Below are 22,252 nucleotides of genomic sequence, written 5' to 3'. Positions count from 1 at the left end.
TGCATCTTTGGAGGAGGTAGTGATCAGTCTAAATTTCTGGTCTTCATCCTTCTTAGATTTCTCCAGAAGTAGGCTTTCTCATGATTTTTTCCTACTCTTTCTTGTGCATTGTCTAGCTCTTTTTGTGTGTACCCTTTTGTAATGAACCTGCTTATCGCTTTGTGCACTGCTTTCTCATATTTGTCTTTTCTAGAACAATTTATTTTTAGCCTGAGTAACTCCCCATAGGGGATATTCCACTTAAGTGTGGTTGGGTGACTGCTGGTTCCCTGTAAAATAGAATTGCCTGCTGTGGGCTTTCTATACAATTCTGTGCAGATTTTCCCCGTTGCAAATGCATTGAGGTCTAGGAAATTGACTGTTGTTGCACTTATTTCTCCAGTAAGCTTCAGATTGACATAATTGTCATTTAGTAGAGCAATGTATTGTTCTGGTGATGTTTTTGAGTCCTTCCATAAGATGAAAAGGTCATCTATGTACGTGTACCAACATACTATAGAGTCAACCCACATGGTATTGGTTTCTGACCAAGCCACCTGCTTCTCCCACCAGCCATCATAAAGATTTGCATAACTGGGGGCGAAGCAGGTGCCCACGGCTGTTCCATGCAGATGTTTATACAGTTGTTTATGGAAGTGGAAAATATTATTTAGACAAAATTTATAAACTCTTCAACATTTTGTGTCTTCCGAAAATTTCATTGATCTTCCTTTCAAAAATTAGTTTATCACTCTTAAACCTGGTCCATGAGAAATACAGGTGTACAGGCTAGTAATGTTCAGTACGATCATAAGCAGGTCTTGTTCTCATATAGTATTTGCTATTAGTCTTAAAAAGTCTTTGGTGTCCCGGATATAGGATGGCAGTGTTGTTACAAATTCTAAAAGAAAATGATCAATGTATAGTGACATATGTTCTGTCAAACTGGCTTGCGAGGTGATTGGATGTCCTAGAGGTGACTCTTTATTTTTGTGCATTTTAGGAAGGTGATAAAATGCTGGTGTCATTGGGATAAAGCACTTAAAAAACTGCAATTCTTCCGAGTCCAACATCCCTTTTCCATAACAACTTTGGATAAAATTATGATAGTCTTCTATACTTTTCATGTAATCCTGATTTGTGATAGGTGTTTAACATTTCTTGTCCGTCAATTGCCTCATTCCTATATATACATATATATCCACCAGAAACTGCTCCCATTTGAGGTGCCTCACACGATATGTTTGTTCTCCGTTTATTGGCAGGCAACGAGGGTACATCAGAGTTCATAAAAACCATTCATTAATTCTTGCCGCAAAGATTAAAATCCAGACGTGTTTTGGGCTTTCACTTGCCCTTTGTCACTGACATCGGCATTGGTTCTAGCAGCAGTCTCAGCGCGACTATGCGCTTTTAAATGTCACTACACAGTGGGCCAAAGCATCATGGTAGATGTAGTTCTACTTGAAATAATATCCCATTGGATGCTGCCATTACCTTAAATAAAGTTCATATTTCCACAGTGGGCTGATAAAATGAACCCTTCTGCCACCCTTTTTCTCTGTGCCCATCCAACTGGACACACCGTTCACACAGCGCCTCTTTATCTCTCACGCTGTTGATCTGTTTCTTCTACAGCGGGGCACCTCGCGATCTGAGCCAATCGCTTAACAAATCCACCAGAAACTGCTCCCATTTGAGGTGCCTCACACGATATGTTTGTTCTCCGTTTATTGGCAGGCAACAAGGGTACATCAGAGTTCATAAAACCATTCATTAATTCTTGTTGCAAAGATTACAATCCAGACGCGTTTCAGGCTTTCACCAGCCCTTTGTCACTGGCATCGGCATTGGTTCTAGCAGCAGTCACTTACGCTCCTACCCTGAACCGCCCAACCATCGGCACCCACACCTTACATGAATCAATGCCACTTACCTTCCTACTCCGTACCGCCCAACCATCTGCATCCATGTCTGACCTGAATCCACACTTCTTTCACTCATACCCTGAACCACCCAACGATCTGCATCCATGTCTGACCTGAATCCACACTTCTTTCACTTCTACCCTGAACCATCCAACCATCTGCACCTACATTTTACCTGAATCCACGCCACTAACACTCCTCCCCTGAACCGCCCAACCATCTGCACCCACATCTTACATGAATCCACGCCACTTACGCTCCTACCCTGAACCTCCCAACCATCTGCATCCATGTCCGACCTGAATCCACACCACTTTCACTCCTTCTCTGAACCACCCAACCATCTGAATCCACATCTTACCTGAATCCACGAGTTGACATAATCCGAACTCCACGCATTGATGGAGCCGCTGAGGTGCAGTCGGGCCAGCCGCGGCTCCCATTGCTCTTTATGAAGAAAAAAAAAGGAGTCAACTGCTGACCATCGTACATGAGGCAGAAGACATGGTTCGTCATATCAAAGTGGGAGTATCTTGGAGCAAACTACAGATCTCTCCAGGTGATGGATACTTTGTAGAAACAGAAGGATCTGCAAGATATTGGTGATGTATCCCTAGCTAAGAAGAGAGCACTGGACCACTGAGTAGGGATGGATCACTTATGCCAAAGGGACTATTTGCATAAATACCCGGGATGTGACATCAAAGAATAGTCGGTATAATGGGATCGGAAATCGCTGCCTCATTCTGCCCAATCCTGCAACGGTACTGTAGATATAACTAAAGGAAATGTTACTTACTTGGGACCCTAGGTCTCCATTATGGGAATTCTAAAGTTGAGAGGGGCTCAGGGAAAATGAAATTGAAAAATACAAATTCGTCCTTCTTTGTCAATCTGCTGGCAGAGCTACATTGAAATATATAAACCTACAAAGTCTGCCTCCCAGGCGAATCAGTGATACAGCTGAATTTTTGGGTGTTTCATTTTGTTCTACTTGGCCATCAAAACATGGTCCATCTAGGGGAGGGAAGGTACAGACTCCCTGGACTATCCACGAAGCGTGCAGCACGTGAGCAGATTGTTGGTTGCCTCACATCTCTGCTCCATCCTTGGCAGGCAGAAGCAGATCTCTGGAATCACATGGTCGTCAACTGACCATGGAATGAAAAAACCATGCCCAGCATTAGTCGAGGACTCTTGAATGGGCTTACTCGTGTGTGGCTTCGATCTTAGAGCACCTTTTTGTTGAATGTAGTTAGGTCTTATTTATAAACTGGTCATTTATTGCAGGACAATATGGGCGCCTATTTAAGGCAAATATTCCCACGATCTATTTGTTTTGTCACTTACACACAGGTAATTGAACGATAGAAAAGCTCTAAAAAGAGCGGTGTAATATTAATGTTGTTGTCACAATGCAAACAGAAAACACAAAATGAAAATGAGGGAAAGAAAGCAAGAAACAGCGGCTTGAAGAAGTTAAAATTTGACACTTCTTTTTAGGACGCCATCAGCTTCTGTATCCCATCATGCCTTGCGCTGGCTCTTCCTTCAGTGCTTTTGGAGGGAGACTATAGGATCCCCATTTTGTCCATCCTTTTAGCATCCAAGAGAAGAAGCTATGGTGGAGGGTGGGCTCGTTATGATTTTAATGACGGTTCTCTGGAGGGAAAGTTGGGAGGTAAGGTTTCCCTCTAGCATGGGCTCTTCATTGGCAGTCGTACACCCTTGAGTACAGGATTAAGCCAAATCCCTCACAAACGAGGCAGGAAGACAACACATGTACACATAGGAAGAAAAGGACCAGATGGATGAGCCAAAATGTCTGCCCTGCTTGGGTGTCTGCTCGGGAGTCCAATCCAAGTTGTAATGTCTGCAGAGTGTGCGCAGACCTTCAGTCTTGTCCAGAGCAACTTTCAGATATTGGAACATCTCTCAGCCAAGGAGCTGCAGGCACTTCACAGCTCACCCAGAAAGTTCTGGGTTTCTTTACTATTAAATACCAACCGGTTATGAATTGGATTATTTCCAAGTCATCATTCGAGTTCTAAAGGTGACCATAGTTCACAAAGAGTTGTTCAGCTTTCCTACTGCCAACATAAAACCTGAAAACTCTCTTGGGCTCTGGTATAAGGAAGGGGCTCTCCCCAGAAGATGTAGGAGTTTAAAAAAAATAAAACAGGTAAAGAAGTAGCCTCATTTACATGAAACTCTGAGAAGGTTTTTGGGGACTAAAGAGAGGTGTGTGATTATAACCATATTATGAGAACAGAACGTGGTACCTGACAACACATCTCCTGGACTTCACTGACCCAAGAGAATGACACTGTGATAACCAGGAAACCATTTTTTCAAGACAGATGTTGTAGGGAAGCTGACGGGACCTATCAGGGTTGTGAGGACTAGCTTGGAAGAGTGACCTCCTACTTGACGGGAAGAATTTTCTTAATTCCAGGAAATCTTTCACCATAGGGCAGTCAGAAAAGATAGATTGGAAAGGTTTCTTATATAAGGAGGAATGGCTAGAAGGTGAACTTTGCTAGATGACGACTGTAGTGAGGATTTCCGCAGATGCAGCAGATATGGCAGGACTGACTCTTTTTAGGCGTGTGATTAGATGAATGACTTCTGCCCACAACAGATGCATTCCATCTTCAGTCGGACCTCATCCACGGATTGGGTGGGAGGAAGCGTCTGATAGTGTAGTCATGTGTGCTCCACCACCTGTACAGATGGTTGGTTGTGGGTCACGATGATAGGAAACCTCTACCATCAGAGCGCTCCGTACTCACAACCATGCAAGAGACTAACGTGCTGGGAACTACCCACTGAGGCACTCTGGAGCATGTGAAGCAGTCCTGTTGCAGTCATCTTTTACACACTCTGACATGCCTTTGTGAATTGCCCCAAAAACATCTAAACATTTGAAAACATAGGAATAATCAGGGAATATTAACACACATATGGTCACTAACGGAGAGCGAGAGATAGTGAAATCGGTTGCACTCTTCCACTGTAGAAATTAACACACACACAAGCAACTGATTACTCAGAGATCCTTAAGGGAACACATCTGGTTCCCTACTCTTATCAGGATGACAGGTGTTCTCTCTGCTTAGTTCTTACTCTTGAGGGGGTATCCAAAGATATTGGAGTAGACACCTCACCTACTTATCGTGACATGCTTCATCATCGGCACCTATCCACACCCTGGTAGGATGGTACTACCAGGGCGGACTCAACCATGGATGGAAATGGAAGTTCTTATATTAAGCAAACTGAATAAGCAGGGACCCAGAAAAGTGATAGATTAAAAATACCTCCAGGTATACCCAAAGGTTTTACTTTATTAGGAGGGTACCAAGGGTGTGAATAAAAACGTGAAAGTGGAGGGTTCTATTGAAAAACAATTATTCAATTGTACCCTCGTCTTGATGCCAACATGTTTCGGCCCTCGCTGTGAGCCCAATCGGGTCTGTGGCCTTCGTCAGGGCTGTCTCGTTGGTGTCCCTGCCCTTACTTGTGCACGCACAACATGCACACTAGTGAGGCCTAATGCTCTCACCTGTCTTGTTTCTTTGTTTCCAGAGGATTTTCTGCAACACAGAATAAACAAGAATAAAAGGAGAGGGAACTCAATTTCAGTCATCCATCCTGACTTCGATACATATGTCCTGACATATATAAAGGTGGACCATATTCGTGGAATAAACAGATAGCATTATCATTATTGTTTATATATTCCATATTACCTTCCCTGTTTGAATCTGTATTGTTTAGCTTAGAAGTTCTTGTGCTCCCCGGTGAGACAGAAGTTTTCTAGACATGGTTACATGTCCGCAAAAGGGTTCAGGGGTTGATCCTTTTAAGGTTTAGCCTGCGTTGCAGCGCATGCGCTGCTCGCTTGCGAGATTTATAGTCGTTGGTTTTCTGTTGGGTTTCTTTGGAAGTGGGGTTGGTGACCGCCCGGTCTCCCTTAGGCCCGCACACTCGCCTAGCGTTGCAGCGCATGCGCGCTGCATCTCATCACGTTGTGTCCTTGCCTCACGCTCAAGACCCCCTTCTCTGAGAGGCTTGCTGTCTCCTCCTCTTGCTCGGCTGCTTTTACTTTCACAAAGGCAGCACATCGCACTCTAACATTAGCGACCGTGGGCCTTGTTCTGTTCAGCAGAAAATGTGCCGATATTTAGCGTGCCCTGTCTCTTCCTCTTGCTGGACAGTGCTGTTTTTTTACCTTAACCATTTGGAGGATGTCTGTAATGCACCTTTAAAAGAACTTTAAATCAAGCACTTTGGGAAATATCGACTTTGACGAGTAGCCACTGGGTAATGCCCACCCCTCCTCCACCCGCGAGAGAATCTAGCAGACTTTAGCCCCTCCCTCAGATCCCTGGCTGGATAGCAGGCCCTGATCAGCTGCGCTGATAGCGCTCACATATTCCATTTATGCTGCAGCGCCGATACGATCTCAGAGTCGGGACAGGGGGCGGGGTGCTTATCTGGCAGCCCCATTCATTGCATTAAACAGAGCGTCTGGCGGGGGGAGGAAGCTTGAAAAATGCGATGCTCAGTAATTTATTCCCCCACCCCCCAATGTGTCTCATAGCTTTCACGATGTTATCATGCCTCCCGCATATTTTATTTTTTATTTGGTGCCCAGGTCCTCATCCAAGCGGTGGTACCGGCCACTTCTCTTCAAAACCAAGGCCCTGTGTTGAGGCGCTTGCCCCTTCGATGCGCTGTTAATGACACATCTATTCTGTGGATAACACTTCAGTAGGACGGCAAGGTGCATCAACCCGTCGAGATGGGAAAGAGACAATAATACCTCTACTACAGGTGCACAAGTCCATCAGGCTACCTTACACACTCCTAGAACTGGATAAAGTTGGCTTCTGAAACATGAAAGGCGTAATTGGGGAGCAGTTTTTTTCCAGAAGGCAGTCGGTAAGTGGCCCTTGCATTGCAGAGACATGGGTGTCACGTACAGAGCAGGCGCCTTTGCAGTGAGGAACCTTCCCCAAGCAGGAACGGAGAAGGGATATGTGCCCCTTGTCCCCCCCATACAACTTACTGAAACTGCCAGGTCGCCTGGCTCCCTGTGGGGGGGCTGCCCCAACTCAATGTCTCGGTATTTAAGACAGGGGATATTGACAAAGCCCCGAGCTGGAACCCACGCCCAGAGAACCAGGGGTGGACCGGACGCTTTGGGGGGGTGTTAGTGCTTCTCCAGTGGGTGATGTGTTTTGGAACCTGGGCGCGTGATCGGTCTCTTAAGAGGCGCAGAGATAAACATGCTGAAATAGAAGGATGCGCCAAGTGTTTCAAATGAAAATATGAAATTGCACGCACTCTTGGTACAGTGCTCGCATGCTCTCTCCTCGATAGCCACAGCAGCCCAGCCCTAAAGTGCCTGCTCGCTCCCTGACAAATAAATAAAGTGTATTTACTCAGTACCTGTCCGGTTAAAGCGCCGCGGACGCCTAAAAGGGAAACTAGGAGCTAAGCGGATGTCTGTAAATAAGGAGGCGCTAGAATGAAAAGAGGTGCAGGAGTGGACCTACACGTCTCTACAGTGAGGCTTCAGGTGTGCACATGGAAAGTCTGGCTAAAGTGTGGGGAGGGGGGTACAGTCCCTATAGAACACGCATTTTGGGTGACTTTGGATAAAGTGACATCACGGCAGTCCAGCTGTACCGTGTATATGTGCCGATATCTGCTTGTACCATGTGGGTACCTCTCGATACTCGTGTTACTGATGCCTAGAAATGTGCCAGTCTGTACTTGTGAAACATATGGACCTGTATATACTACTATACTGTGCCTGTACCACATCTCCCCTATAGATGTGCTAGTGTACACGTGTTAAATAGAGTCTGAGAGTGTAATATAACACTCGAGCCACCAGGTCACTATGGATGTACACGTATATATTTTGAAATGCACGTTATCTCTGAATAGTATAATAAGGTGCTTTTACGACCTAGTACCTATACATCTGCTAATGTATATTTTTAAAATACCAGCACTTGTATATATCATGAATGTCGCACTTGTGCCAGCAGGTCCATATAGCTGTGCATGCATTCACTTGTTAAATAAATGGACCCTATTGATAGTGTACTATCACACGAGTTTCACCTAGGCTTGGGCATGCGCGAACCGTAGCGATAGCAGGATCACACTTTATTCCAGGTGGTCCATCTAGACATACACAGACATACTTAATACGCTGCGTTCCAAACTCCCTGCAACTACTGCACAAAGGCCCGCAAGTCGGGCGCTGTCTTAATTTTAAAAATCGATGGGAATATTATCAAGGACGGTGTTAAAATTATCACCGGTTTAGCGGCAGAAAACTGTCGCTAAAGCGGCAATAATGGGCTTGATAATATGACCTGGAGAATTCCAATAGAAGCCCATGTTCACACCAGAACATACACATATACAGACACATATAAACTTATAAGCCACTCCTATGGCAGGCCTCGACAATCCTGAAGGCAGAGTGCTTGGTTTTGTGTGAGAGGGTGCCCCTGCTTGAGCTGAGCCCCTCTGCAACTTTCGGGAATACTTCCTTACGGCTGTTCTGTGATACAGCCACACCATATACTCTTAAGTGCATTATAACCTCGCGGTAAATGCTAACTTTGGAATGGCTGCATCAAAACATGTCGTGTTTGGTTCAAACGCTTTGGAATACTACCCCCTTCCCCCGCCAGTTTTGGCGGCGGGGGTAGCACTCCACCATTCTAGAGGGAAAGACATGTTCGCACTGGTCAAACCCAGAAGGACTTTCATGAGCCCTGGCATCACAAAATGGATGCCTCTGCCACAGACACGGGTCTGGCCTCCTGCTGCTGACTGAAACTCCGGCAGGGGAGGCCTGGACAATAGGTTTCCTGTCCCAGGGAGACCTCCCCAGACAGGCAGATGTGTAATGGGGCTGGGCTGGGCGGGAGCACTCTCTGGTGCTTTGAAGTCCTGCACTGGGGGCACGTTTGCTGTCCCTGTGAATAGTTCAGTTCAAACCAGTTGCAGGGGCTACCTGCCCCTGCTCTGGTGTGAAACAGGACAAAGGAAATGGGTGTAACCACCCCTCTTTCCAAGCCCACCCATAGGTGGAGCCTTAGAGTTAGTCCATCCCCTAAACTTAGTATAAGTATAGGAATCTAGGCCCTAGGACTTTAGATTACCCTGGACGAAACTCTGCAGCGTACATCCTGGACCTTCGACGTTCTATCCTGACTAGAAGACTGAAGAGATCTCCCTTGGGGTTAAGGAGTGACTCCCCTGCTTGGCAGGCACCAAAGAAGCAACTGACCGGTCTGCATCACGGAAGCTCCCGCCGGACACCGAGGTCTTTACATCACCAGAAGTAGATTTCCAGACTTCCCCGAGGCTACCCTGAGTCCACAGCAAAGCTGAGGCCCGTGGCTATCGTGGGTGACGTGGACCTGGACACCGTGAACTTTTGCAGCAACACTATCTTCCTGGACCTCCTCGAAGTTGTGCTTTGGGCTCCGAGTAGCCCCAGCCTTGAGCACCTCCTGCACCAAAGATTGTTGGCCCCCACTTCACAAGTGCCCCGTTGGCCAGCTTCAAGTACGACCGCTCAAGGCTCCTTTGCGATCACTAGCACGTTGGCTAGCAGGTCCCCAACTCCTCTTTTACTTGGACTTTCCTGGTAGCTCCAGACTTGTCCTGACTTACCCTTGCTGGGTGAGTCCCTCAGACCTTGCTGGATTGCACCGCAGTCCTTTCTCTGAATTCCAGTGACTTGCCATTGCCAAGGCTTGTTGGATCCATTCTGGTCGCTGACACTGCAGCACTCGACAGACTTCATGGGACAGCTTGAATCCGGCTCGTGGACTTCGTCGACACATCCTGGACCTCGTGGCTGAAGAGTCAAGACACCCGTCAACTCACCTGAAGCACCCGACATCTGTGGGCATTGGTCCATCCTGCCCTCGGTCACTGGCTAGTGACCCAGACTCTGTCCCCTTTGCTTTCAGGTTCCTTCCATCCTAGATCCAGGCTTGGATCTCTTCGGACACTTCTCCTCTTCACGGCAGCAGCAGTTCTTTGCAGGCTTTCGTTGAAATTGATGACTCGACTCGACACCAAAAGACACCTATGGACCCGGCTTCCCTGGGTGAGGTAACTGGAGTACTCCGGTGTTCCCGTGGGTGCTAGCCCTAGAACTTCCTAAGTCCAAAAGGGTTTTGTCCTGACTCGATTCTAAGTGTCCCTAATCTTTACATTTCCAACCGTGACATTGCTCATAGAAGATAATGGGAACCCGCGGTGGTGTTCACACACTACATACAGTCCCCGTGGGTCCCCTGTGTCACTACCTTGGGTGGTTCCGTGGGGTCCCAGTGATTCTACAGGCTCTAGGCCTTGTGTCTATTTCAGGCGTGGTTCCTATAACACTTTTTTGGTATATGGTTTGGTACGCCCCTAGGGCCCAAACGTGTATTTGTGCTATTACTGAAGCTTGCTCACTTGTAAATTAAGTACTTCGAACTCCAGTCTCACAAAGGGACTAGAGGGGTGTGTGTTAACCTAAATACATATATTTTAAATATATACTTGGTGTGGTTGTCCTTTCATTTGATCATTCAAGAGATTATAGACTGGTAAAACAAGCTGCTTTACATTTGTTCAAGACTTAGCCTGAAGGATGCTCTCCATAGCTACCACTAGGATAGCTTTCAATAAAGGTTGTCTTTTACCTATCACCATAAGGGGTTGTTTGGACTGATACAAGGTGCCCACTAGAACTAGTGGACAGCATATATCAGACCAACTTCTCACAGCGGATTTCCTCAAAGAGGCGAAACCACGAACACCCTACTTCTACATTCTGTCAAAAATACATAACAAAAATCCACCCCCGGGGAGACCGATTGTTTCTGGGATGGGATCCGCCCTTGAACCTCTATCGAGGACATCAGATTCAAGCAACGAACTGACATTTTCCTCACACTGGACATGGAAGCAGACACAGGAGGCTTCACTCAGGATGAAAGAGACCTTGCTGAGAGTAGAAGAGTGGGACTCAATTACACCAGAGTTTCACCCTTTGCCTGCACACATATGGCACTAACAAGGAATTATTTCCAGTTTGAAGCAGATTTCTTCCTACAGACCCACGGAACCTCTATGGGGAGCACGTTTGCCCCAAGCGTAGCTTGTCTGTATGTTTATGATTTTGAAATGAAGAACATCTACAATAACAACAATCCTGACGAGGCATTTGCGCTAACATGGAATGGATACATAGACGATGTCTTTGTAATATGGAGGGTTTTTGAAACAGAAGCTACGAGGTTCATGGAATGGTTGAACACAAGAGACGAGTTTCTGAACTTCACCATGACCATGAACAAGGAATCCATGACATTCCTGGACCTAAGAATATGGCCTGAAAACGAGGAACTGAAAACTGAAGCTTTCTATAAACCAACAGATGTGAACAATCTGCTCCCTTACGACAGCTTCTATCCAAAAGCCCTCACAGATAACTTGCCATTAGGTCAGTTCCTCAGGCTACGGAGAACTTGCACGCAAAGACAGACATATGAGAACCATGCAAAGAAATTAGCCAACAAGCTGGACAAGAAGTCCTATCCCAAAAGGCTAGTCAGAAGAGCAATGAAAAGGGCAATAGACAACCCTACGGAATCACTTCTAGAAACCCATCCTAAACCCAAAAACGACAGACTAGTGTGTGTCACCACCTATGGCACACAAACAAAAACAGTGAAAAAATACTGAAACATTGGAAGGCTTTGAACTCTGCTTCTCTAAGATTAGAACGCCCTATGTTCACCTTTAGAGGGGAAGGTCACTCAGGGACTTGCTGGTACACACTCGACCCAGACAAACAACCTCTGGATATTGCACAGTACGAGCTATGTGGAACCTACGTGAGGTAACTGCCCACTACCCCTGTGGCAACTGCAACATCTGCCCATTAACATGAACAAGCAATGAAATAGACTTGGGGCTTTGCACGTCATGGGTCCTTAAAAAACGTACAAAATGTAACAGCAGCAACACATGCAAGTGCCAATTAAGATACGTGGGCATGACTACACGGAAGATCGAAACCCGTATTAATGAACACAGGAGCACATTCAGATGCAACAAGACAGTCACCAAACTGATGCGTCACATCCACGCCTCAAGACATATAGGAAATGATTTCATATGGACAATGATCGCGAAATTACCACTGATTCCAAATGAAAAACAACTACTGAAGCTTCAACAGAGATGGATCTACCGCTTATCCAGCACAACAAACAGACTAAACGAGGAAATCCAGTGGACCTCACTTTCATTGTAGCAAGGTGGAATCTGAATGCATGGTACCCCCACTTTTTGCCTGGTGTTTTGCTGGTTTTCGACTTAGTTTGACTGGGATCCTGCTAATCAGGACCCCAGTCTATCTGCTTCCTCACTAAATTGGTTGTTGATGTACTCTAGGTACACTCCAGACTGGATTCTGGGGTACCCTTATCAGTCCCTAGTATATGGCATACTATGTACCCAGGGCATAGGTACCCCAGAGGCCTCCCAGGGGCTGATGCATGTATTATGTCACCCCTGGAAAGCCACCCAAAATGACACCACAGGTCTGCTACTGCAGCCTGGGTAAGGTGGTGCTTGCACCCCTTACAGTGGTATAGGCTACCTATATCACTACCATTGCACACACATATAAAACCTATAAGTCACTCCTATGGCAGGCCTTAGCAATCCTGAAGGCATCTTCCATGCACGATCTATATAAAAGAAAACTGTAATTTGCTACCAATAGGGATGGTATGGATATAGGATTTGAGAAACGTGGGAACTTCATCTCCCAGCATGCCTGAAATGTCGCGCAGTCGCTGCATTATCACTCGGCTTGGAGGGGAGAGCTATCACATAAAAAACGACACACCGCCGGCAGATCGTCTACCGATCGTAGTGGCAGGACGTAGGTAATCCCAAGGTGCCTGCTCTTTGATGAAGTAACTCCGTATGTGTGTGTAGATCTGGGAACAGGGCGGCTGGGTCTCACGAGTCACAAGCAAATCGGAAAGTCCGAACCCTCCCCTTTTCTTTTGTTTGTTTTTTATCTTTATCATTATCTCTTCCAGGAAGAATTTGCCGACAATGAGCATGTAGAAGCTAACTATTGGGGCATGTCTTACAGCTGGGGTCATAATCAGGAGAACTACTGACACTATTAATATGTCGATGTTTATGCACGGACGAATCTGACATCCTATAACTTTGATCAGGCATGTAATTCTTTTTAAAAGAATAGTACGGAACACAATTTATGTATGAGGAAGGACACCTCCCTACTGGGCACCGTTACACTAGACATACAGCGACTACCTCATAAAAACTTAGCAAACACCGCAGCTAATTGGTAGCGTGATAATAATAAAAAATTGGAGCATATTTATGAAATACTACTAGAGGTCGAATGGAGGGGGGTTCGCCATTACAACAATAATTCTGGCAACTTGTGGTCCATCAGAGGTGGGCCATTCAGAACCGCTTTCCTCGATCGGAATAACATGAAGGGGTCTCAACAACGTAAACAAAAAGAGAATGGAAGGTCTAGATAACAATATAAAAGGTCCAATGGAGGTGGTCTCTCTAAGTATATACCCCCTCACTATAATGCTCCTTTTTACCACTTTTTTCTCTTTATTGTGTGTGACTACAAGACGGCACCATCCCGCATGTACGGATTCAAACAGGGAAGGTAATATGGAATATATAAACAATAATGCCTAATGCTATCTGTTTATTCCACGATTATGGTCCATCTTTATATATGGGTCGGACATATGTATCGAAGTCAGGATGGATGACTGAAATTGAGTTCCTTCTCCTTTTATTCTTGTTTATTCTGTGTTGCAGAAAATCCCCGGGAAACAAAGAAACAAGACAGCTGAGAGCATTAGGCCTCACAAGTGTGCATGGTGTGCGTGCACGAGTAAGTGCAGGGACACTGACGAGACAGCCCTGATGAAGGCAAAGGGTCACAGCGAGGGCCGAAACATGTTGGCATCAAGACGAAGGTACAATTGAAAAATTGTTTTTCAATGGAACCCTCCACTTTCACTTTTTTATTTATACCCCTAGTACACTCCTAATAAAGTAAAACCTTTGGGTATACCTTGATGTATTTTTAATATATCACTTTTCTGGGTCCCTGCTTCTCCAGTTTGCTTTATCGAAGAACTCCAATTTCCATCCATGGTTGAGTCCGCCCTGGTAGTACCACCAATACCAGGGTGTGGATAGGCACCGATGATGAAGCATGTAACAATACGTGAGTGAGGCGTCTACTCCAATTTCTTTGGATACCCCCTCAAGAACTAAGCAGAGAGAACACCTGACAGCCTGATATGAGTAGGGAACCGGATGTATTCCCCTAAGAATCTCTATGTCATCAGGTGCTTGTGTGTGTGTTAATATTCACACACAATCAGTACAAATAGAAAGGACCTTTGGCCTAACATAGAATTTGCCAGACAAGGTCCTGTCCCAGATGTGGCAGAGTGCCCCGCCCAACAAACTCTAAGTTCGCACCATCCACCAAACTCTGAGTCCACCCTGTCCACCAAACTCTGAGTCCACCCTGTCCACCAAAATCTGAGTCCGCCCCAACCACCAAACTCTGAGTCCATCCCAATCCACCAAACTCTGAGTCCATCCCAATCCACCAAACTCTGAGTCCATCCCCAACCACCAAACTCTGAGTCCCCCTCCACCAAACTCTGAGTCCATCCCCATCCACCAAACTCTGAGTCCATCCCGTTCACCAAACTCTGAGTGTGCCCCATCCACCAAACTCAGAATCTGCCTGCTCTGTCATGAGTCTGACGAACCACCACACTTCCGCCGGAAGAACATCCACAGGCTCCGCCGATGCACACAATTGACAGCAGCTGATTGGCTACTGAGCTGAACCGCCTGGTGTCAGTGATGGAGGAGAGACAGACCTGGGCCTCAGGAGGGCCATGATGGCTTCACTGTAACAATACGCTTTCAGGGACTGATGGGGGCGTCTCAGGATTCGCCTGTTGGAACTTTTGATGTTAAAAGGACATCGGCTCGCACCAAGATGTCTCAAAGAGTCACAAACAGTCATTGGGGGATCACACAAAGGTGGTCACAGGAAGCCAAACAATTGGAAAGGCAGCCACGAAAGCAGTCACTGGCCACTCACAGGAAGGCTGACACTGGCAGTCACACAAAGGCAGTTTGTGAGCACTCACTTGAAGCTGGCTATTCATGCAGGCAGTCACTCAGCAGTCACGCAAAGCATCCATTGAACATCTACACCAAGTAAATGGGCAGTCACACAAAGGCAGTCAAACAGCAGTCATGCAAAGCATCTATTGAACATCTACACCAAGTAAAAGGGCAGTCACACAAAGGCAGTCACTCAGCAGTCACTCGAAGCTATTTATTCGACAGTCATGCATAGCTGTCATCGAGCAGGCACATGAAGGCAGACATTGGGCACTCATTGAAGGCAGTTATTTGGACAGGTAGTCACTCATTGGTCACGCTGACGCAGAGCATCCATTGAACATTTGCATGAAGGCATTCATTGGGCAGTCACACAAAGACAGTCTTTCGACAGTCACTCGAAGCTCTTCACCTGACAGTCATGCATAGCTGTCGCTGAGTGGTCAGTCACACGAAGGCAGTCAATGGGAAGTCATTTGAGAGTCACAAAAAGGCAGTCATTCGGCAATCACACATTGGCAGTAAAGGTGCAATCACATAATGACAGTCCTCGGGCACTCACACTTGGGCAGCAGACAGTCACTTACTGGCTGTCAATGGGCAGTCACAGAAAGGAAGTAATTGGACAGTGCCGGAAAACCAGTCACTGGGCAGTCACATGCAGACTGTCACTTAATAAAACACATAGTCAGTTTAAAAGCACATACCCCCCTCCCCCCACTGAAGTCTCGAATGGAACATCCATAAAGGGTGATGAAGCTTTCCCACCCAAGGACTGAAGCCCTGCTAACACTGACGCAGGGACCCGAGGGGGCACAGGGACACAAGATGTACCTTACTACGGGGAATCACGGTCCATGTGTCACTGTCCAGACTGAGGATAACCCCTTCTTGCAGGGTCTGCTGCGTGGCCCCTCTGCCCCCCCCCCCCCCCGCCAGTGATACTCCCCACGTGTGGAGACACCCCCAGCCCTCTCGCAGCAGCCACAACATACTGTAGTGTCCTGAAGCCGTGATCTGAGGGTCCGCGATGCTCCCCGAGGCCAGTCCCAGCGGCTGCTTACATCCTGCAAGAGAGAACACCAAAGTAAAGTCCATTATCTGGGGGTCACAAGAGAGAACACAATGCGCCTAGAAGCACAGCTTTCATCGCCCTTCTTGTTTCATCAAAGAATCTTCTGAGTGTCCTCATCCGGCTGCTGGAGCCCCCCCTCCCCCCGACCAGGAGCTAGAATATGAACTGAAGGCTACATGCCCGGGGGGCAGTCCCCTTCGGAGCCCAAGGCCACCCTCCCTCCCGCACGCTGCGGGGGACACGACCACATCCCAGTGGAACCCCAAATGGAGCCCTGGGGTGCAGAACAGTCTTGGGGTACAGGAGTGGCCCCTGTGTCTATGGCTGGTGTATGGATCACTCACCTCCATCAAGGTGCTTTACTGAACATGCTACACATTCTAGGAATTGATGAAACTCGTTCTTACTACGTATTTATGATTTTAAGTGGGAATATGTGTTTAGCATCATCAAGGCGGGCATGACTGCACTCATATGTACGTATGTCATTGCATGAAACCACAAACAAGTTGGACTCGTAAGGGGTCACTGCTAGCAATGGCGAGGCGCGGCATCTTCAGACAAAAGACGTTTACTTCAAGGTAAAATGTTAATATAAGTTAAACATATGTACTCTAAACCCAGGCGGTTGCCAATAGGGCTCTCGGCTCCCAGGTGGGGGACGCGCCTCGATGCCTGCAGGTTGCACTATCCTCTGTGCGGGTCTGGCCTCCTCTCACAACTCCCCCCACTGTAGGTGTCTGGATTCTTTGATCCACCCACCACTCAGTTTTACCTCCTCAATGGCACTGGCGTAACGAACCTTGAGGGGGCCTCCCTGCAAGGCACCTGGGGGGGGGCCTGCAGCCAGAGTGCTGTGTTGAGGGGGCCCCTGGGAGCTTGCGGCCCCCCCGCACCGCGGGAGCTGCGGGGGCCTGTGTTACGCCCCTGCTCAGTGGATTTACTCTCTTTCGCACATCCTTTACCCCTGGCATCGGTCCAAGGTGGCAGACACTTAGCCAACCTACAGATTCTCCTCCTGAAGCTGCCTCACCCATATCTCCCTGCCCCAGAAACACGTCGTGGTCACATGACCCGGTGGCTTTAGTATAACCTGCTCTTCCACGGGATATTCCCTCATTTTGGAGACAAAAATAAAATGGCGGATCACAGTCTGACAATCACAGGATGGTGAATGTCCACTCTGGTGCATTATCAAGATGTGAAAGTGTGTTTTTTGTTGTGAATGTAATGAATTTTGGACAAAAAAGAGCCGGGATCAGGGAAGAGAGAAATGATTAAAAACAATGATGGGAAACAGCAACAAATGGGCCCACTTGCAGAATTTCATTCACACTGAAAAAAATCGAGGATTCCGTTTTGAGACAAACGTTTCAGGAGGATGGGTCTACAGCGGTCAATTCTTCAAACCCTGCCCTTCACCTAAGTGTTGAAAACTAAAACAGCGATATGATTAAGCATTCACTGAAGACATGGATTCTCTTTGAGTTAAAATGTGTTTCTTGTCTTATGTTGACTAATGTCCGGACTCCATTTTGTATTGTCATGTCTCCACGTGCTTTGCACGAGAAGAGTCCTACCTTTTCGCTAGTTGCTCTTGTAATCTGCCTAGTAACAGTCTATAAATAGCTCCTTTGTCCGTCTGGCGCATGTCCAGACTTGACCACATCTGTTATCAGTTAGTCCTTGTTTGACCATGTTTTCGCGGGCTCAGGAAATTGTTAACTCCGCCCATATATTGATCCTGTATCGAAAATGTCTATAAATGGTAATGAATTTTGCTCTATGTTGTATCCACCCACTTATAAGCCCCTCTGTTGTGTATAAAAGGGGACCATGTACGCAAGTTCTTTGTGCTACTCTCTGCAATACTGAAGAGTGTTGTGTAGGTTGTAGGACCACCCTTAAGGGTTAATAAACTCTGTCTTTGTATTTGCAGTTTCCGTGCCAACTTCCTTCTAGCTTTTGTTACAGGAGAGCGAACCCTTGTATTCTGCGGGCCTAGCTGGGGCCTGTACTCATCAATTGGCGCCCGTCACGTGGAGCTCATCGGCGACTCGGATGCTCGAAGGACTGGTCGTGACGAAGGTGAGGAATTTGGCCGGGGATGTGATCACTGCCAGCGGCGTCTTTTAGTCCTGGCATCCCGAGGTTTCTTCCTTCCCTTCCGAGCTGACCATCTGGGTGGCGCCGGTCCTCGACTGAGACCTCTTCTGTCGGTTTGCCGTGTGATAGCCGTTTGGGCGAATTTTGGAACTTGGCAGTAGGAATCTGGACACTCTTGATTGGTAAGAACCGTTGTACGGTACTTGCTCCGAGTTTTGAAGCCTGGGTTGGCTATTTGAGTTTGATTTGTGATGACCGGTCATATTTTGTATTGATTATTGTGAGAATATATGCGTTGCAACACATATAGGCAGGTAATGTGGAGATATTTCTCCGGAGTTGTTTAAATTTGAACGGCGCAGCGTTTAAGTGCCATTTTTGATAATACTGCATATTTTGCATTATTTTTGAGCATGCCTGCTTTTAGCGCACTCGTAAGTGGTGCTGCTGCTTTGGAAACCGGTTAAATCTTGAGGAATCCGCCCCAGCCCCCCCAGAGGGGACTCCTAATAGGGATATGTATGTGAAGCATGGTCTTTCCTCTATAATGTACAGCACAGTGTGGAGGAAATACACCAAAAAGGATCCTGAGTTACGATGGCCTTTGTATGGATCGTTTGATATGCGTAAGATTGAGTATGTGGAACAGTGTATGTCTAAAGGGCGTGCTCGGCAAGACATGTTTGAATGTGTACGGTTATGGGTGAAGGAAGTGCGTGAGCGAGAGAAACGTGAGAAAGCGCTGATTGATAAAGAGCAACGGAAAAATGATCATGTGAGAGCACAGGAAGCGAAGCGTCGGGAGGAAAGAGAACTGGCGGAGTGACAAGAGAAAGAGCGTAGGTTGCAAGTCTCGGGTCAATATGCTGTCCGCCAGCCACTTTATCCTGTCCTTACTAATCCCGAAGATGATTTTCATTTATTAGATCGCTCTCCGCCCCCTTATGTTGGCGCGTCTGCCCCGAGGTCACAGGATTCTGGATCGGTTTCGGATAAGGTAGACACACGGTCCATGTTATCAACTGATCGTATGGGTGAGCTTCGGAAAATTTCCTTTCGTGCGCTTAAAGGCAAGCTATCTCTTACTGAATTATTGGAATTTTTGGAAAGTTGGCAGGATAGAGAAAAGTTATATTTTGTTGAAACTTTTTCTAATGAAGTGGTTACTGCCTTTCGGAAATATTCTGATGTTTTTGAGCCTGATGATGTAGTATCAGATTCTAAAGCATTACGTAATGGTGTCTTTTCTCCCTCTAAGGTACCCGATGCGGTCCGACGGCTGTTTGCATTGCGGGACGCGGCATTTGAACTCAAAGAGAAAGCGTGCCAAAAGAAAGGGGAGAAGGAGCAATCGAATTCACACGTCGGCGGGAAACAATCGTCTACCTCCCATTCAGATAAGAGCGACATAGTGCATGCTAAACCGATGCGAGAGGCGGCACCTTTGTATGTTTCTCCTAAAGGAGCAGGAACTAGTTCAGACATGTCTTCCCCCGATGCTAGGGGATATTTTGTGTACAATTGGGTTTATACTCCCTGGCATAGGACTGATGTTATGGCATTGAAGAATGCATTGCCTGACCCCCGCAAGAATCCAGCGGCCTTTTACGAAGAGGTCGAAGGGGCCTTGAATTCTTGTACTATGACTTTAGCGGATATAGATTTATTCTTTGGGCTCATTTTACCACCGGATATGTGGCGATCTGTGCGGAAGGTGGATGATCAAGCCGCTTTTAAGGCCAAGTGGTCTGAGATTGAGGATGAGGATAGGGAGAGAAAACCCGCGCAAAAACCGCCCCAGATTATTTTAGATCTCCCTGCTGCTATCTTGACTAAGTTGAAAACGATTATTCCCCCTAAAAAGATTGACTGGAATATGTTAGCCTCGTGTAAACAGAAGGTTGATGAATCAGTTTCAGACTTCTTTACGCGTTTTGAGGAAACATTTCATGATTTCAGTGGTCAGTCACTTACGGATGATACGGGTCGACATCTTTTTGTTGATAAATATGTGGCGAATTGATTACCGGGAATAGCAGCTCGATTAAAAGCGAGTGAAAGTTCTTGGTCCACCTCGTCTCCAGCATCCCTCCTGACTATCGCTCAGTATTATGAGCGTCAGGAGCAGGAAGCGAAGGGGCATGAGGAGAAGAAATCGAAAGATTTGAAAACTAAGTTGATGTTAGCACAAGTGTATGGTCCGCCTCGTCGGGGTGTTGAGAGAGGTAGAGGAGGATTCTATGGCCCCCCTTCGGGTCGGTCGGATGTTAATAGAAATCAATGTGCGTATTGTAAATAGTTGGGTCATTGGGCCAGGGATTGTCCGGTACTATATGCACCTCGTCAGGGATGTGGTCAGGGACCGCCGAGAGGTAGAGGGGGCTTTTCGAATTTTAGAGGGAATTCCAATGATCGTGCTCGTTTTGAGCCTACCGTGCAGCAACGAGATAGACCTAATGTGTTTGATCGGCAAAATCAGTATCAAATGGCTGGGAATGATCGCTCTGGGTACCATGATTCGCAGCATGCATAGGATTGCGCTGGGTGGGGGTTGGAATCAGTTGAAGTGCCGGTTGATCAGAGGGGTCCTTATGTTTCAGCAAATGTTCTGGGTTCTACTGATCAGTTCCTAGTTGATACAGGAGCTACTCGCAGTGCGCTGTCCAAACAATTGGTTCCGAGGGCTCCCCCATCTGGCTTAATGGTTACATCGGTAGGGTTTGATGGTACACTCTCTCGCAGCCCTCTATCCTGACCCCTTTCATTTCGTGTTGACCAACTTTCTGCACCTTGTCCGTTTTTGCTTGCCCCGAACACGCCTGACAACATTATGGGTCTTGATATGCTTAAGCACTTCAGAGGTACGATCCGCTGCTCCCCTACTGGAGTACGTGTAATCTTAAACGATAATCACCCTATGACGGAACGGATGTGTGTGGTTGCAGAGGATACTGTATTAGCTTCTCTCCCTCGTACTTTGTGGGCCACTTCGGATACCGATGTGGGACAGATGGTGATTCCGCCTGTCCACATTAGTGTCCAGGAGGGTGCTGTGTTACCACGCCTCCCTCAGTATCGTATTTCCCAGTAGGGGGAGGAGGCACTCATACAGATTGTGCAGGATTTGATTAAGGTGGGAGTAGTGGAGGAAGTTCCCTACAACGTCTGCAACAGTCCTATTTTACCCATTTTGAAGAAAGATACCGATACTAGGGTTTATCGTTTTATTATTGACTTACGAGAGGTGAATAAGATAGTGATACCTCAGTATTCAGTGGTTTCTGATATCACGACGTTGCTTACTCTGGTCCCGCCAACGGCGACCACATTTTCGGTTATCGATTTGAAAAATGCTTTCTTTTCGATTCCTATTCATCCTGATAGCCGATACCTCTTCGGCTTCACTTTGAATAATCGGTCTTATAGATTTTGTAGAGTCCCTCAGGGTTATACAGAGAGTCCTAGTATTTACAGTCAAGCATTGAAAAGACAATTGGATTCCTTTGTTCTGCCTGATGGTGTAGCCCTTATACAATATGTCGACGACATCTTGTTGGCGGCCGACACTCCTGAGCTGTGTGAGAAGTGCACGTTATCCTTGCTTTCCTTTTTGGCATCTCACAATCACAAAGTGTCGAAGAAGAAATTGCAATTCTGTAGACCAAAGGTGACTTACTTGGGTCACCTTTTGTCTAAGGAGGGGCGTGCACTCACCCCAGATCGTATTCAAGCAATTTTGGACACGCCAGTACCCTCCACACAGAAGGACGTGCGTGCATTTTTGGGTCTTGCTTCTTTTTGTAGGCAATGGATATTGGGGTTTTCACATATAGCTAAGCCATTGTTAGCACTTTTGACAAAAGATACCCCAATTCCTCTTCCCTGGTCA

General features: G+C 46.8%; 1 protein-coding gene across 1 annotated transcript in view; it reads right to left on the bottom strand.

Moving 5' to 3' along the window:
• The window catches only part of F8 (coagulation factor VIII), a 589,495-nt gene that overhangs the window by 109,650 nt on the left and 457,593 nt on the right, over window positions 1–22,252 (bottom strand). The window contains exons 20-21 of the mRNA XM_085630970.1: window positions 16,178–16,249; window positions 2,269–2,354 (exon numbers count right to left, since the gene is read on the bottom strand). Coding sequence (XP_085487096.1) covers window positions 2,269–2,354; window positions 16,178–16,249 — 158 coding nt within the window. The remainder of the gene's footprint in view (window positions 1–2,268; window positions 2,355–16,177; window positions 16,250–22,252) is intronic.

Source organism: Triturus cristatus, chromosome 10 (genome assembly GCF_964204655.1).
Source record: "Triturus cristatus chromosome 10, aTriCri1.1, whole genome shotgun sequence".
In the NCBI taxonomy this organism is placed as follows: domain Eukaryota; kingdom Metazoa; phylum Chordata; class Amphibia; order Caudata; family Salamandridae; genus Triturus; species Triturus cristatus.
The sequence above is the reverse complement of the archived record's forward strand: the minus strand, read 5'-3'. Positions and strand labels throughout refer to the sequence as shown.